The following is an 18,165-nucleotide window of genomic DNA, read 5'->3' on the forward strand; positions in this document are numbered from 1 at the left end:
AACTCAGAATGGCCTGGCTTGAGCCCCATCTCACCCCTCCCTCACTCCGTATACCTGACCCACCTGGCCCTGGTTCAGGTCCTCCAAGGTGTCTTGTTCTTCCTTTGGGCTTCCACCTGTACCTTCAAACACTGGCTGTGCCCTCCCTTCCCCCCACTTGCCCCAAATCTGGCTGGTACCCCTCAAAGCTCACCTTTCTCTGGAATGGATGCCCTTACTCACCCAGATGAGCTCAGGATCCTGTTCTGTGCCCCCATACCTAGACTTTGTACACCTGGACTTTGTCTCTCCATCATATTTGCTGTGATTATTTGTTTAATGTCTGTCTTCCTTGCCAGTATATAAGCCCACATATAATTTGCCACAGTGATATTCCAAGGCACATAGTAGGATTTTAGAAATATTAGTTGTGTGGGTAAATATAAGAATGAGGCACAGGGGCCACAGGACCAGGCAGCTCTTCCAAAAGTACATAGATTTATTCAGAACCCAGCATTGCTCAACTGAAGGCACACTTTAGTCTCTCCCAGAGACTGCATGAGGAATAGAAGAGGGGTATGAGAGGGAGTGACGTGATGAGGAGCATGGTTGGGAGATTACACGTGTGATGATGGGGGTGTGCAGGAAGGGGTGTGTGGAACATGAGAGAATAAGCTTGGCAGTCATGGGTTCTTATCTGGCTTTGTGATCCTGGGTGAGAAACTTAAGCTCCCTGGTCTTTCTCTTTTAATTTATGAAAAGATTTTTTTTTATATTTATACAGTTTCTCTTAGCTCAAATAGTCTACAATTCCAGTCATTCTACTAGACTAGGGCTTCTCAATGTCAGAATCACCTGGGGTGTACGTTACAAAGGTAAACTCCTAAGCCCCACCCAGGCATCTGGATCAGTATCTCTGCAAGTGTGGCTAGGGAATCTACATTTTAACATAATCTTGGGTAATTTTTTTTTTAATGCAAGTTTGTGAGAGAGTGAGAACTGAGTCTACCTCATTCACTCACATATCCCAAAACTCCACCGAATGCAGCACAGAGATGAGGTGTTCAATAAAGATTTCTTGATGGGTGAATAAGTGAATAAGTAAATGGTATAGTTACAGAAATGTGGATATCTTGCTTTAACCAAGGTGGAAGAGGAAGAGGGCTGCTGCCTCACTATGGTCTATGGTAGCTTCCTTCCTCTTTGGAGCTGGCAGTTGGACTAAGTGACTCACATGATTTCTCCCTGCCTTCGTAATCCACAGCACCATGAATCTATAATATGGACAGCACCATAAATCAATGCTTTTTGTTTTCCTTTGCCTTCCTCCTTGACAGATGAGAAAGAATCAAGGTGAAAACCAACCACAAGCCAGAGATTCATTGTGAGGTTTAATAGGAGAGGTGGAGTCAAACAGTTTAGAGGAACGTATAAAAAGACCTTTTACTTTCCGCTGGAACATGATATGGTTTGTGCATAGCACATACATATTAAAACATAGAAGCATCACATTGTACAAGCACATGACTGAACAAATTCTGAGTTTTTCTACTCGACCCAAACTTGAGGACAGCTCTGCACTGGGACCCAGCCTGAGGTACTTATTGATTTATAGAAAGGGGAAACCACATGAGGACACAGCTGTCTTGAGTGCTGGAATTTCAGTAGTTCAATGAGGTATACAAACATGGTTCTGTGTTGGCTCTTGGCATGATGGACTAGATTAAGGATCTGTTTTGGGTGTAATCACTCCCTCCTCCCATTCTGGGAAGAGGAAATATCAACTCAGGTGTAAGCACAGTATGGAGTATTTCTCTCTACTTCTGGCCTTGTCCTAAACATTCTGGGAGGTAGCAGAATGAGTGGCCGTTCCCGGCCGGGTGGAGGGGTGGGGGGCAGATTCGAGAGACCCACTTCCTAGACACAAAAGTGGCAAGCAGCAGAGAGTCCCTCTTCAGTAAAATCTGACCCAGAGCCTTTGGGGACAGAAAGTTATAGGAATTTTCTAGCTTCTGTCCACGTGAAAAGCAGCAGAAGGGGATAGACAGGAGAGAGAATATCCCTGTGTCTTAGGGGCCAGCGACTGCTTTTGGTAGATATGTTTGCACCAGTGGCTGTGGCACATAAATGGTAAGGACAGTGGACCTGCAATGCTGGGAGGAAGGACAACTACAGCTGGTGGACTTTTATACATCTTTCTCTCTTAGGATTCTACAGAATGATAACTTGGAGGCTCCAACGTCTAGGACAAGAAAGGGGTCCAGCGCCATCATGAGAAGAATTCCAAGCTTCCCAGCACAAGACTAGATCAGGAGAGAATTTCGGGCCTGGGTTACTGGCCTGGGAAAATTCTATATGTATAAAAAGGAGAGAGGTTTATAGCCTGGATCAGAAGACAGGAGAAAATATTCTCTTTCCTCAGCCATAGAATGGCCCTGGCCAGGGGCTTGGACATGTTGTGCTACATGGCCGCAGAGGGGGAAGGCTGTGAAGGATAATGGTAGGGTATTAATTACAAAATTGCATGCTGCCTTCCAAAGGAGGTTCAAAATGCACGGCAAGTAGGAAGGGAAGGGGTGTTAGAAGGCAGCAAATGATGGAGCGAACACAATCAATAGCTTCAATGGGACAATTGGGGCTTTCTGGTTTCCTCTGAGGTCCACCCATTGTCCTGAGGAGAGTGCAGATTCTACAGAGGGCCTGGAGCTCCCCTATGGTTTCTGAGCTCACCTCTCCCCAGCTGAGAAGCTCATCTCCAAGGATGTGCTCATATATTGCTCTCATTTTTATTGTTTGTTTTTGAAGAAGGAATAAGGCAGCGTCTGGGTTCTTGGAGCCCCAAGTTGGCATGGAGCTGCCAGAGAAGGTTCAGGATAGGAGAGAAGCCAATGACAACAAAACTCTATAAACCAGGGTCATAGCTCAGGATCTGGGGAGAGGACCCAAGTTGTTCATAATACATGGCAGCAGGAAGGTGAGGATTGTTTTTTCCCCTGTCTATACAATGTCTGCTGCAGCCTTTTAGATCCAGCAGGGCTGACAGCTCAGTTTGGAACTCAGTAGACATGGTGATCAGATAGGAGACAACTCTGCACACCTGTGCACAGACACAGTAGCTGGGGAGAAGGGACTTGAGCAGCCTTTGCTGAACTTCCTCTGTTCCTGCCCCTTAACCCACTTCTGTGGATGGAGAGTGACTTGTTGTAAGCCTAAGCCACTTACAGGTCAAAGAGAAAGCTCTTGGGAGAGAACTCCTCTGGATAGGAGGCATTTTAAAGAGTCAATGATGCATCACCACATCCAGGAATATATTCAGAATGTTCAGCAACTGGTACAGCATAGGCCCTGGTACCAGTTAGAACAGATGCCTTGCCGCTAGGAACCAATTCCAGTCATAGGCAATGGGTGTGCTGGTGCCTCTGCGTAGTGACTGCATAGCAAGCCTGCCTGGTCCTAAGCACGTCATAGCTTCTTCTTCTCACTCTCAGCATGAGATACGGAAATGGACATTTGGGGGAACTCCTTGTCAGTGTTTGAGCATTTTTATGAGCCTCCAGAGAGATGCAGGCAAGGGCTAGCCGTCTGAGGCCTTGAGACTCTCTTTAGAAATGTGTCCCCTCTCATGCCATTGGTTCAGAGATTTAGGAAGAAAGGAACTAATGCTTTGGGACCTAAAACTTTTCTCCCCACCAGATCACTGTCCATCCATCCTCCCAGCCTTTCTGCACCCCTGGCACATTCCATTGGGAATGGATATATGCCTCAGGTTCTGAGTGCACCAGTTTCTGATGCACCCTGTCAAAGAGACCAGTAAATTACTCTGGACAAGATAATCAGCTTTGACCTCTGCCTCCAAGCATACCTGTACTTTAAATATCCCAAATGGTCAAGATGGACCAATTATCTCCCCCTTCCACTTCACCCAAGACCCCAGCTCCTTCCAATTTCTTCTAAGGCTTGGTCATGTCCACTCTTGATCCTGAGCTCTTACTGTCTGTTCAATCTTTGCTCACCTTGGTGTGGCCTTTTCCTTCTCATCCAGCACATGTCCTCCCTGATGTGTGTCAGACAGAGAGGTGGCCAGTATGATGCCTCCATTGGATGGCCAACCTCCATGTCCAGTTCATAGTCGCTCAGCTCAGATCTATCTATAGATGGCCGCATCTGCAAATAGAGAGGTATGTCGAAGATGAAGGTATTTGTAGCAGATGAGGGGTTGTCTTGCAGGCAGGGGCCCCTGAGAGTAGCAGAGGGTGTCAGGTCATTTTGTAACTTGATGGTTCACGTATGCTGAAAATATTTGCACTCTGATATGGCTCTCTCTGGTTTCAGATTTAGGAACATTCCAATGGTTCAGGAATCTGAAGGCTCCAGGCAGACAACATTTATAGTCACTTGGGGGAACCTCTGCTTTAAATACTCTCAAAGGACAGGAGGCAAGAAGGCATTGTACAGCAAGGAGCTGTTTCAGCTTGGCTGCTCGATTTCACAGGATTATCACTCTTCTCTTACTGTAGGGGGGCCAGAGGGGGCAAACTCTGGAGGTCATGGTGCCCATTCTACTGCATCCAGGCACCAGTGTGTAAGCGAGATGAGGACGACCAAGAAGGAAGTGAGAGTATCAGATGAGGACTTGGGTGAGTTTCCCGGACGTAGCTGGAGAGGAATTATCATCTGCAGTCCAAAGCCTCTCTACTTCCTTCATGCCCTATTTTGCACCCCCACACCCCTCGCCAAAGAGGTTGCCATTATTAGGATCCTTGTCATCTGAGGTTAAAATAAGACCCAGTTCAAAGTGAGGAAAAGTTATGGGCAGGGAGCCTGGCCCCGGCTTGTTCTTGGAGTCACACACAGCACTGAATCCTCGGGGCAGAATGGCAATCCATAGAACATCCAGTCCCTTCCGCCACTTCCAGCAGGCCTTCCCCAACTGCCCAAGACACAGCTCTACCCCATTGCTTCAAGAAGAGGATCCCTTCTCCTCCAGCTCCCCTAACAGGGCAGCCCAGTTTCCCCAGAGTCCTCAGAGGCAGGAAGTTTGGAGCCTGCCCACTTTTTTTCTGTTTTGCAGTTAACCCTAATCCCTCCCACCCTGCCCTCTGTGCTTAGAGGACAGCTGCTCCCTACTGCCTGTGCAACCCATGCATGCACTCAAGTGGCCTCTGAATGGAAGGGTGATTGGAAAGAGGCAGAATGGGAGTACACATCAATCCTGCTGGTTTGACAAGTGTCATTCTTGCAGGCAGATTCCTGCTGCAGTGATACCGGGAGAAAGGAACCTGACGCTCTGCAATGCCTTCGCTCAGACCACCTACACAAAGATGTATAGTTATACACCAACACACATACTGCCACCCTGGCCTTTCCCTGTGCACATAGTCATATGCCACATGTACCTTCTTTCCTCAGTTGAGGTCAGAGCATGTATCCATTGCCATTCTAGGATATTGGTTGCAACCCCTCTCTTAGGTTGGTTACATACCATAGGGTCCGGTGTGCCTTCTCCTCAATCACAGGAGAAGGCTGACTCAGGAGTCATGGGGGGGTAAGGGGATTGTTCATTTGTGCAAAATTCCAATACAAAAGATGTTGCTTTCAGTCTGCAAGCCTCCTTTCAGGGTCCTTATATCCTGGGAAGGAAGTGAGTGACAGTCATGATTGGGGACACCTTGCTGCCTCGCTTTACCCGTCCGTATTTGCTCAGTGCGATGTAGGTCCCTCGGTACAGGTCTGACTCATAGGCATTGTAATTGTTGGGCAGGAGGGTTTCTCTGAACTTGCATTCCTCTTGGAAGCTGGGCTGCCAAAGAAATGGACAAACAACAGAGGCTCAATTATAAATGAGGTGTAGCAGGCCCCCTACTGGGTGCACCTCCCCTCCCCTCTGTAAGACAACCAGTAGGGAATCTGAGCCATCCTAGGTGAACCGAGTCATGGAAGGTCAGAAAGGAAGAGACTTCTGAGCTCTTTTGGACCCTTCTCACGTTGCCTCCTTTAGGATGAGGAAATCAAGGTCTGTGTCACATGGTGTGGGTCTCCTGACTTTCAGTTTAGGGTGCTCTCCACTAAGCACCTGGCTGATAATTTATTCCATTCAGAAAAGGATACAATAGGCTGTTTTCTCAAGTCCACTGCGAGAGGTGGTCTAGAGGAGCAGGACTGGGAGCCTGGGCTCCACTTAGTGGCTTCTCTGCTTCATAGTTGTGTGACCTTGGGCAGGCTCCTCCGTCTCAGCCTTTGTTCCCTTCCTGCAAGCTGTATGTTGTGGGTGCAAGTGGGGAGCTGTTAGCAGAGGGTTGGAGGCAGATGACTCCCCAAGTCCTTTCCAACGTTGTCTGTTGATTATGTTAACTCTTTCTTCTTTCTACTGGTGTCCTTCCACTCTGTCTTTCCCAGTTTATGCCCTAGGTTTGCTACCCCTTAAAGAGGTTCATTCTTGTTTCTGACTTTAAGCCCAGAAGATGCCTGGTGCCTCCTAGACATTCGTAGCTCTCCAGGGAAGTTTGGGAACAGAGATGGCGAGGAGCAGCCATTTTTATGGGGAAGAGAACCTGGTTCCCTCTATGGCAGGTGGTGCCATGGAGTCTGGAGCCAGTGATAAATCAGCCCCTTCAGTGCTAATTTGGTAGAGAAGTGCGTGTGGACCATCTGTTCAGAAAATGAATGCTGAACTTCCTGTCACACATCAAGTTCATTCCCGCTATATCACCCACGTCCTCCTTTATTCCTAGAAAAGAGGGCCTTTCCTCCCCAGGCCTTCGGGGCCACCACTGAGGGCGGCTGGGGAGGTTTCTGTGCTTTGGATAGGAAGTGGCTCTGTGAGGTCTAGAGGAAGAGAGAGCAAGGTGAGAGCCAGGAGATCTGGGATCCAGTCTCAAAAGAAAGATAGAATGAAACAAAAAGAGAGAGATGGGATGTAATTTCTGACTCCTTCCTGCTGACTGAGGCCATCGGCTATAAAAAGCCCACTCAATGGCTGGCGGGCTGTGCCAGAGGTGTCGTCTGACCTTCTCTGAAGGAATCATACTATGAGCACCCCGGGCTGGCCGGAGGCGGGGGATGGACCAGAGCCTCTTCCTGTTATGAACATGAGCTTGTTCACTAGGCTCCCAGACTCCCAACGTTCTTTGGGTGCACCTCTCAGACAGCATGCACAAGAGTGTGTGATCCCCAGGGACAGCTTCTTCTTTCCCAATAGACTCCAAGTTGCCCGAGACAAGGATTGTGTCTTGTCAGGTACGTGATGCTGAATGGATGATGATTTAACAGGGGTAACAGGGAGAGAGATGGATCCTCCCCTCCCCCCTATTCCCCCTACTCCATGACCGGCTCCTTCAATGCAGCATGAGAGTGAGCAAGGGGGCAGTGCAAGTGTAAGGAGGGAACAGCCCACTCTCCCCCTGCCCTTTGTCCCTTCCTCCTTTCCCCACGCTGCCCCCCCACCATCCCCATTTATTGTTTATAAAGCACTTTCGCAAGTGTTAATTTACCTGAGACGAATGTGAAATCTTTAGTCAGCCACACCAGCTGGCTTCCTAGTACCACACTAGGGAGCTTGCCTTTTCACAAGTTACTCTTGTTATCAATGTTAAGTCTTTGTGGAAGGACTCTCCCAAAGGTAGGGTGCATAAACTAATCAAAGTGGGTACAGAGCATATGTATGCACTAGCTTTGAGATTACACCAATGATGATTCACCTCTTACTTAGCTATGCGAACTTGGGCAAGTGATTTAACCTTCCCTCATTTGATTTAACCTCCATTCTCTCATCTGTGAAGTGGGGGGCAGTAAGAATAATTATGTCATAGTATTGGAGTGAGCATGAATTGAAATAACATACAGAAAGTCGTTGGTATAACGCCTGTCACACAGTAAAGTAAAAAATACTATTTTTACTATAATTCTTCTCTATAATGAACTACTTTACATTAAAAGCCCTGAAAGACTTTGTCTTACTCTGGATTGCCATTCCTGCAAAACCTGCTATGGGTTATTGGACATTTTCACTTTTAAGCTCTGCAGTTATTGACCGAGTGACTTGGAGACCATGAGCTTGTATGAGAAGGGCACAGAACTAGGATACACAGAGGCTGACGCTCTGGCACTACTCTCTGGGGCCTCTCCTGACCGTGGTTTCTTTACCTGCGCATGGGGTGTAGAGTCAGCCATGGAAACTAAGATTGTTGATGAGCTAAGCTCTGGAGCAACAACACTAGGAGAAAATACACTCAGGACTGACTGTAAATTTAATTGGGAAATAAAACTACGCTGATTAAAAGTCTGGTGCAGGGGTGCCTGGGTGGCTCAGTTGGTTAAGTGTTGGACTGTTCGACTCAGGTCATGATCTCAGGGTCCTGGGATCGAGCCCTATGTGGGGCTCTGCGCTGAGCATGGAGCCCGCTTGGGATTCTCTCTCTCTCTTTCTCCCTCTGCCACCTTCCCCCCCACCCTGGCCTGTGTGCACATGTACACCATGTGTTCTCTCTCTCTCTCTAAAAAAAAAAAACAAAAAAAAAAAGAAAGAAAGAAGGTCTGGTGCAGATCGATGAACAAAATACAGAGTTCAGAAGTAGATCCAAATATATGTCAATATAAAATAAAAATGGGTGTTATACGCAAACAATGAATCATGGAACACTACATCAAAAACTAAGGATATACTGTATGGTGACTAACATAATAAAAAATTTTTTAAAAAATAAAATAAAATAAAAATGGATCTGAAATTGATATAAAATAAAAGTAAGATTTCAAATCACTAGAGAAAATACGGTGTTGGAACAACTGGATAATATCCAATAATAATGGTAAATAATAATAGTAATAAAGTTTGATTTCTTATTTCATTCCTTACATTACAATAAATTCTGCAAGTAGCAAAGATTTAAATGTGAAAAAGCGAGGCTTGAAAGTCCAGAAACAAAAATTGTTTAAATAATCTTGAGTTGGGAAGATCTTTTTGAGCGGGACACAAAAAACTAGATGCCATAAAAAAAGCAAAACCAATAAATTTGACTTCTGCCTGGAAAAAAATTGCCTTAAAACAAAAATGTAAATAGCAAGCTCAGTTAAAAAATAGTTGCAATGTTGGGGCACCTGGGTGGCTCAGTCAGTTGAGGTCCAGCTCTAGCTCAGGTCTTGATCTCAGGGTCATGAGTTCAACCCCATGCTGGGCTCCACGCTGGGTGTGGAACCTACTTAAAAAATAAAATAATAATAATAATAAAAAAATAAAATAATAAATAGTTGCAATGTCTATGTGTCAGAGAGTACATTTTGTTACTATATTCAGAACCCTTAACTGCAAAATGGACAGTGTTTATGAACACACCATTCACAGAAAAGGAAATACAATTAACATTTGAACATGAGAAATACACCTAATAAGAGAAATCTAGGTCATAATGGTGAGATAACATTTTTAATTGTTTGATTAAAAGAAGTCAGATGTTTGATTTTATATATATATATATATATATATATATATATATATATATATATATATATATATATATAAAAGAAGTCAGGTGTTTGTTTGTTTTGTTTTGTTTTGAGAGAGAGAGAGAGAGACCGTGTGAGCAGGGAGGGGAGGGACAGAGGGAGAGGGAGAGAGAGTATCAAGCAGACTCCACGCTCAGCTTGAAGCCTAACTTGGCTCTCCATCTCACTATCCCGAGACCATGACCCAAGCTGAAATCAAGAGCCCCAGTGCTTAACCAACTGAGCTGCCCAGGCACCCCTTGATAATATTCTTTCATTGGTGAGGGCATGAAGACTAGGAATTCTCATTTAACGTCTGTGGGTGTGTATATTGTTATAACCTCTATACAGAGCAATTTGACAATATCTACTAGAATAAAAAGGACCAGTTATCCCACTTCTAGGAATTTATCTTACTGGCACACTCCCACACATGTACAAGAGTTACTCACTGCAACATTACCTATAATAGTAAAAGACCAAAACCAGCCACGTGTCTATTAGGAAGGATGCAGTTAATTGAGTTCCTGGCAGATTCACACAATTGAATACTATAAGCCATGAAAAAATACAGAACTTCCATGCACACAGACTTGAAATGGTCTCAAAGACATATTGTTAACCCCCCCTACTTCTTATATTCCATAAATGAGTGAAACCATATGATAATTATCTTTCTCTGCTTGACTTATTTCACTTAGCATTATCTCCTCCAGTCCTGTCCATGTTGCAGCAAATGTTGAGAAATCATTCTTTTTGATGGCTGAGTAATATTCCATTGTATATATGGACCACATCTTCTTAATCCAATCATCTGTTGAAGGGCATCTCGGCTCCTACCACGATTTAGCTATTGTGGACAATGCTGCTATGAACATTGGGGAGCATATGGCCCTTCTCTCCACTACGTCTGTATCTTTGGGGTAAATACCCAGTAGTGCAATTGCTGGATCATATGGTAGCTCAATTTTTAACTTTTTAAGGGACCTCCACAACAGAAGGGGCATGAACCATGAGAGCCTATGGACTCTGGGAAACAAACTGAGGGCTTCAGAGGGGAGGGGGGTGGAGGAATGGGATAGGCTGGTGATGGGTATTAAGGAGGGCACGTATTGCATGGTGCACTGGGTGTTACACGCAACTAATGAATCATGGAACTTTACATCAAAAACTAGGGATGTACTGTATGGTGACTAACATAATATAATAAAAAATATTATTAAAAAAAGACATATTGTTAAGTGAAGAGGCTCTTATTTGTGTGACTTTATAAGATAACAGTGAGGGCACACTCACAGGGACACAGGTTCTTCCTGGAGGGACGCACAAGGATGGTACAGTGTCTTTCTCTGGGGTGGTGGATACTAGTTGTTTCAAGATGATGGTGAGAAGGGGACTAAATTTCCATGGCATATTCTTTTGCACCTTTTTCCACCCCCCTCCCCTCATACCATGTTCATGTATTACCTAGTCATGTAAGTAGATTATTTAAAGCAGGGAAGGAATTCAGGATACAACATGGGCTAGGAAATGGAGTAAGGAAACATTTGTATCAGAAACTGGTGGTCCCCCCTTGTCCTGTCCAGCCCCTGCCACCCACTGCTTTCCTCTCTGTTCTAATTTATACATCCCTGAAGAGTAACCTGCCCGTCAGTTTCCAGGAGGATTCATTTCTGATCTGGAAGGTGCTTACAGGAGATGTTTCGAGTGTGGTTTGCAAACTCAAGAGAGGAAATCAAACTGTGGGGCCAGCATGAGGGAGGGGGGCGGAGAGGGAAGGGAAGGGAGATGAACTGAGTGATTCAGGCAATCAGGCAAGAAACTCTGAGGGCATTGCCCATATCCTCCATTCTAGAATGTATCCAGTTTAAGAATCCAGCCTTTCCTAGCAACCTGGGCTCCTGAAACGTTGTTTAAATGTGCACGACTGTGGTTGTACGCACTGTGCTTTGCTCTCCGTCGTCATCCTATTTTGTATATTCAAATTCCCTCTCCTTTAAAAAAATGTTTTCCTACTTTCTTTTCTTTCCATTTGGTTCTTTTTCTCTAGCCTTGCTCAGATGCCCAGGCTTCCTCCAGAACTGTGTACAGATTTAAAGTGAAACAAGCCAAGTGAATGAAGTTTGCTTTCAGAGCCCTCTATCTCTCTTGCCTGTCCCTTTCTGTACCCCTCTGCCCCGTCCTTGGGGTTCAGGTGGCAGGAGGCCAAAACCATTTCCCTGAACTCTTTGAAGCAGCCGATGCTTCAGGCCAATGGGATTTTCCCACTGTCCAGACTGATGCCCAACGTGGTGTCCAGACCCAGCCCCTTAATCCATGTCTCCCACATCCCGAGCCCGGTTCTCATGGCCTGGGAGGGCTGGCTGCTCGGCTCTGGTGAGAAAAGTACTTGTGCCAAGTGAACGCCGTGTTAATAAAAGCAGCTACCATATATTATTACTTGAACAAATGAAAATAATTCCACCAGATCACATTTCCTGGGCCTGTTGGGCCTCAGGCCCCAGCGTGACAACGTCTTAAATTCCATGTAGGTCTAATCAGACTTATGTGGAACCAAACTCCAAAGCGATCAGCTCTTACCATGGAGAAGGGCATTTTGCAGAGGGCTGTTTCAGCATGTCACCTCTGGCGGAAATGCCCGTTTTAGTGGGGCAGGTGGATGAGACATCCATCCTCTTGTCTTCAGGCAGAGCTAAGTCACCCAGACTGCTGGGGGTGGATGCTTGTCTTTAAAATTCTTCCTCCCAGGGCTGCCCTTGGCCACCTGCCCCTATTTACTCCCGGTTGTGAGTATGCACGGGAAGGGTGGGTATTTAAGGAGGTGGGGAGTCACGAAAAGAAAAAAAAAAGGCTCTTTTTCTTAAGACCCTTCCTTCTGCAGCCCTGGACTGCTTCTTCTTCTGTCCTTAGCTGAAATGGAGAAATAACGTCTCTCAGCTCTGAGGAGGTCTGTCTATGGCAACTCCCTTTCCTAACACACAACTGCGTTGTCGATTTAGAAGTGTTTGCAAAGGTTTTCAGCAGGCATATCATTCTTCTCATTCCTGTGGAGCTCTTTGTAGCAGGCACGGCTCTCAGGTCCCACCCCCAGTCCTTCCCCTTGGAGCTGACAAGTCCCCTCAGGAATCTGTTCTCTGAGCTTTGCTGCTGAGCTAGGGCATGGCTTGGTCCTCCCTTCTCCCAAAGTAATGCCGGAAGGAACAATCAAAGGCCTTGATGGATGAAACAAATACTGTGTTTTGCATGCTGTCATACTACTATTGATGAAAAGGATGTAGACACAGTTGTAATTAGTAAAACTAAAATCGCTGCAAAGCATAACCAAATTCCTACTAGCTTGTTGTCAGCATACATTTTTCTTGGCCAAAGGATTCTCATAGAACATCGTCAGTTGGAGATCCTTGATTTTTTTTTTCAATTTTACTGTTAAAAGGATGAAGGGGATTGGAATTCACTGATTTCTGCCTCTGGCTACACCCAGAGAGCAGAGGTCCAGGCCCAGAGAAGGTCAGTGACCTTGCCCCACATGAAAGAGTAGTGGAGGGTAGGTGCAGCAGGAGCTAGAACTCGGGTCCCAGTCCCACAGTCCATGCGCTTCCGCCGTGGGCTTTCTGGGCATTACCTGCAGAGCCCAGAGGCAGGTCTGCACACAGCTGTGACTGTGTGAACTTAAAGACCCTGTGTCCCATCTGTAAAAGGAGGATACAGATCACACGCACCTCCCGGGGGTGCTGGGGGATAATGCTTGGAAAGCACTCCGCAAGATGCCTGACAAACAGTAGGTGCTCAATATGGGGTAGCAGAGGCACCCTGCCATGAGGCTCTGCGCCCCTCTTTCCTAGAGGTGAGACATGTAGGAGGCTACTTCTCCTGGGTGGCTTTTCTGGGCTCTTATTCTCTGCCCATGAGCTGTCCCCTGTCCCCAACCCCAGCATGGGTCCCCTCCCCCCCATGAGAAATCTCATTTAGCTGCAGGCCATAGCAGCTGAGCCCAGGGAGATGAGGCAGCTCTAGGGGCTTAAGGGAAATAGTGTGAATGAAATCATCACCCAGCGGGAGTCTTCCTGGCTCCGGAGATCAGTTGGCAATTGTTTTTTTAGACTGTGATAACAGGCCCCCGAGGGGCAGCAGGAGGGGGTCAAGGGGCTAGAGGTGGTTCAGCAGCATCTGCTGGACAGCCACACAAAGCTTCAGTTGCCCAAGCTTGGGGCACACTTCAGCCAGACACCCTCGTCCAGCCCTGCTCTCTGTCCCCAGGCCCTGGGCTCCAGGGAGCACAAGCTCCCACCTCAGACAAGGCGCTCCTGGACGTAATGCTCCAGGGGAATGGGAGGGGGAGGGCACAGTGTGCACAATGTCTTTCCTCAGGACAGCCCCCCCTTTCCCTGGATGTGTTCATTGAGTGACTCCTCCAGCTTATGGACCTACTTGACCCTCTTTGAAGTCATGGGCCCTGGGGGCGGGGCACGGGTGTCTCCTACAGCAGGAGTCAGCCCACACTTCAAGGGGGGCTCCTTCCCTTTCCCTACTCAATGCTTTACCCCTTTGCAGTGCTTTCTAAATGTTTTCTTTCTTTCTTTTCTTTTCTAATTTTTTTTTTCAATGCAGGGCTTAAACTCACAGCCCTGAGATCAAGACCTGAGCTGAGATCAAGATTTAGACACTAAACTGAGCCCCCCGCCACCCCCCCCCTGCAGTGCTTTCTCTGATTGTGATTAAAGCTCTGAGTTTGGAATCTCATTTAGGTTCTCTTACCAGGGCCACATATTTCAAGTGGCAAGTGGACAAATGTTCCTGTATTTATACTCTTTCCCTGCCTCAGAGTTGAACATCTTTCCGGGTAAGAAGAAAGAAATACTATGTAAGGGTTTCTGTCGTCTGGGCTTCCTTCCCAAAGATCTACCTGCCTAGTGGTCCCTTGCAGACAGTGCCACAGCCAACAACCCCCATTCCTGGCTCTCCAATCAGTGGGATCCCAGGAACTGCACTGTGCAGGCTGGCAAGAAGGGACTTTTTAGAATGACTCACTCCAAAGGAAGGGGCCCTGCTACACCCAAACCTATGTTGGTCCCAGGTGGCCTCCCCTGTTCTCCACCACCTTTGCACAGACTGGTGTCTGAGAAAAAGGATGTCTTGGAATTCCAAACCTCATGCTGGGTTTCAACTGCCCAACCCTCCAAAGGCCATGTAGCCTGGTAGTCCCCAAGCCTGCCTGTGCCTCAGAAACCCCAGAGAAGCTTCAAAAACAGCAAACAAACTGATCTGCAGGCCGCCATCCCAGCCCTGCTGAACTGAGCATCCCTGATGGGGTCCCTGAAGTCTGTACTTGGAACAAGTTACCGGGATGCCGCAGGTGCAGAAGGTCCTCCTACATGCTTCACTTCTAGGAAAGAGGGGTGCAGAGCTTCACAACAGGGTGCCTCGCCCACCTTAGATAATATAATAGCCACCCTGTATTGAGCACCTACTGTTTGTCGGGCACCCTGAGGAGTGCGTTCCAACCGTTATCCCCCAGCACCCCCGGGAGGTGCGTGCGATCTTCATCCTCCCTTTACAGATGGGACGCGGGGTTTCCAAGTTCTCTTGTCCAGTCAGGGCTGTGTGTGGACCTGCCTCCAGGCTCTGCAGGTAATGCGCGTAACACCTGCAGCAGAAGTGCGCTTGGTGTACAGACTGGGGCCCGAGTTCTGGTTCCTGGCACCACCTACCCTCCAGCTATTCCTCTTACTTCAGACACGCACTTTTAATCCGTGCCTTGTCTCCATGCAAACCAACCCAGGCTCAGTGTCGGCACTAAAGATTACGGGGAAGAGGCCACCTGAGCACCCTCTCTGGGTAGGTAGCAGACCTCCTCTGTAGGGATAGCCTCCCCAGAACCCGGCATCAATCCCAGATCTCTCTGCTCACTTCTTGATGCTCGGTCTGTCTCCAAGGAGAGGTAGAACAGCACTCCACGCCCTTCCCATAAATAACTCTGGTATTCCTTGAAAATTGCTCAGAGGTCTACCTTTTTAGCCTTCTTATTTCTGTCAAAAGAACGCCCAGTTTCTTCAACTTCATGGCGATGTTTTCCCAGCCCATATTTTGGAATAAGCTGAATCATAGGAGAGCCCCAATATGGAGAGGGTCAAAGAGAGCAGAGATTTTGGTAAATATGCTTAGAGGTTAGCTAGGTTCACCAAAGGGCTCGCATTCGCCCACCCAGGGGTGATCTGAGAGGGGGAGGGGGCTAGAGGTGGGGTGTCAGCCCAGAGGGTAGAATAGGAGGGTGCTTCTCCAGCCTATGGGATCAGGGGTCAGAGGACTTAAAACCTTAAAGTAAACTTTCAACACCCTGCTGAAGGTGTGCTGCACTCTAGGCAGGGGTACCTCTCAGGGTGAGGGCAGGGGCTCGGGGAACAGCACCCCAAGCTGAAAGGCAGGTTTGATGCTCTGGGCCTCTCCAGTTCAGGGGATCACACCCGACCATAAGCCTGGGTGACGGCTTTATGCCAGGGTGCAGGTCTCCTTCAGAACCAGTAGCCTCCTGAGCTATGATCCGATTTAATTGCAAAGGACGGAAGGGTCAGGAAAAAATGGTCCTGAGCAGAAGCGAATTAACTGTGAAGCGAGTGAAGCGTGAGCTTCAGGCCTGTTACTGTCCCGGGCCCTTCCTTCTTGTTCTAGACAGATATGCACTTCTCTACTCAAGCTTTTATAGTATTTTCTTCAACCGTGTAAGCGGCAACTCCACAACCTGGAGCCCTCCCACCCCCAGCCCAATGGACTCACCGTTGCATATAATCTCCCTTTACTGTTCATGGCAACGAAGAGGGCACTTTTCACTCCAAAGAGACTCACCACACCCCGCTCCACTGTGGAAATCTCCAGCAGGCCTGACAAAGAAAGGGGGTCACATTACCCAAGGTTTGTGCAGAGCAGAGTGGGACGTCGGTCTAGAGGTGATGCCACAAGGACATCTAAGCCCGTGCCCTGCTCCTAGAAAGCCAGACCCTTATCACCTCTATCCCTGATCTCACTTTGGACTCGGCAAGTCCTGCCACTATACTGTCAAAGATCCAGTTCCACAAGGGGTTTCTGACATCAGAGCCAAGGCTTACAGCATGTCTACAACAGATTAGCTTTCACTGACTTAATCACATGAGGTTCTTGCCTGGGGTAGAAAAATGAATGCTGACTAGTTTTTTAATAAAGTAGATACTACACATGTTTCAACAAATCTTAACCCATCTGAACTTGCAAACACTGCAGCCACACAGTGGCTGATGGCTTGCCTGGATCCTGCACCCCCTGTCCCTCCTTGGACGGGGAGTCTATCTATGCAGCAACCCATCAGCTTGTAGGACAAGGAGCCTGGGGACAGAGAGGGCAGGTTGGAATAAAAATGATGTGGTTCAGCAGGAAATTTTGCAAATTGCCTTTCCTTCTCAAAGAGGGAAGCTATGTAAAAATCAGCTTGGGTCTTATCTGGTCCCAGTACCTTCACTTACTCTCACCACCCTTGCCTTACGGCTTCCAAGCTGATGGTTCTGGTGGTATTATACGGCCACGGATATGCCTGTAATGCTGAAGTAATTAGTGCCACCGGGGCTCTGTGGGGTGATGGCAAAGGACACCAGAATGCTTGGACCTCAGCATATTAAGCCTGCAACTCAGTACAGTCCAAGGGAGTCTGGGGGAGGTGGCTATGCTTGGGAATAACACTCCTCTCTCCTTATAATAGGACCCCATGCACCTGAGCAAGTCCCCACTGTCTTTTAGCCCTGCTTGAGCCCAAGCCCCCAGCTTCCCAACTGGCTGCAGCTGGCACTCACTGTAGGGGTTCTCCTCGTGGGTCCCGCTGATCCGGCCGTCGGGGGGCACCTGGAGGTGAAAGCCGATGCCCACGTTGCAGTAGAGCCTCCTCTGCCGCTTGATCCCCACCAAATAGCCACTCTCCCAATTCACCCCAGCAATCTCTCCAGCTAGTCCGGCTCGAGACCTTGATAGCAGGGTGCCCCAGCCCCTGGAGTCCAGCAGCGTGCTGTTGGCCCGGGTGCCTGCAGGCGAGGGCACCACCATGCCCACTAGGACGCCTAGGAAGACGAGAGCCTGCAGCGTGCCCTGAAGACGTCCTGCTCCCGGGGACATAGTGATGAACAGCCTCTGTCCCAGGGCCATCCACCTTGCCTCTCAGGCACGTGGTCAGAATTAATGGCCCTAAAAATACCGCCCTTCTTGTTTTTCTCCCCTCAGCATGGCGGCAGGGGCTTATTTTTGGAAGGCAGATGAAGGCTGCTGACATGAAACCAAAGCCTGCTTTGGGCACTCGGGTTGGGAGCAGAGGGACCCAGGCTGAGCCGCCGCTGGTAGGGACCATGGCTTGGGGACGGTGTCTAGCTTGCCGGCTTGCTCCGTCCCGAGTTGATTATATTTGATTTGACCTATCTTTATAGTTCAGCAGCCTGGCCCTCCCCTCCACCCATCATCACCCTGACGTCAACTGGCCCAGCTCACTTATCCAGGGCTGTAACATTAACCTGCTCCTGGGCCTGGCTGCCTCCCCAGACCCCCATCACCCTCCCCACGCCCCAGGGATTCTGGGAGCCACTGTCATTCCAGCTATGAGGCAGGAATGAAGTGAGCAGAGAGCATCTCTGAGGGAGGGAGGATTTGGCTGGGGGCCCAGGGGAAGAGGGAGGCAAGAGGCCACCCAGAACCCAAACT

General features: G+C 48.0%; 1 protein-coding gene across 3 annotated transcripts; it reads right to left on the reverse strand.

The window, feature by feature from the left end:
- Positions 1-1,353: 1,353 nt before the first annotated feature.
- Positions 1,354-17,868, reverse strand: FGF6 (fibroblast growth factor 6). 3 transcript variants are annotated; one of them, XM_026501599.4, is made up of 3 exons: positions 17,274-17,868; positions 16,231-16,334; positions 1,354-5,779 (listed from the first exon to the last, which is right to left on the reverse strand). In XM_026501599.4, exons 1-3 carry the CDS (start codon positions 17,617-17,619, stop codon positions 5,603-5,605), a joined length of 627 nt encoding a protein of 208 aa, XP_026357384.1. In that variant the 5' UTR covers positions 17,620-17,868; the 3' UTR covers positions 1,354-5,602. The 3 variants fall into 3 exon arrangements, 2 of the variants coding, with proteins under 2 accessions (XP_026357384.1, XP_044241227.1); XM_044385292.3 differs by having other exon boundaries at positions 1,354-4,143; positions 17,274-17,864; XR_008961600.1 differs by lacking the exon at positions 1,354-5,779 and adding an exon at positions 11,597-13,081 and having other exon boundaries at positions 15,104-16,334; positions 17,274-17,864.
- Between the last annotated feature and the right edge of the window lie 297 nt (positions 17,869-18,165).

Source organism: Ursus arctos, unplaced genomic scaffold (genome assembly GCF_023065955.2).
Source record: "Ursus arctos isolate Adak ecotype North America unplaced genomic scaffold, UrsArc2.0 scaffold_26, whole genome shotgun sequence".
Lineage (NCBI taxonomy): Eukaryota > Metazoa > Chordata > Mammalia > Carnivora > Ursidae > Ursus > Ursus arctos.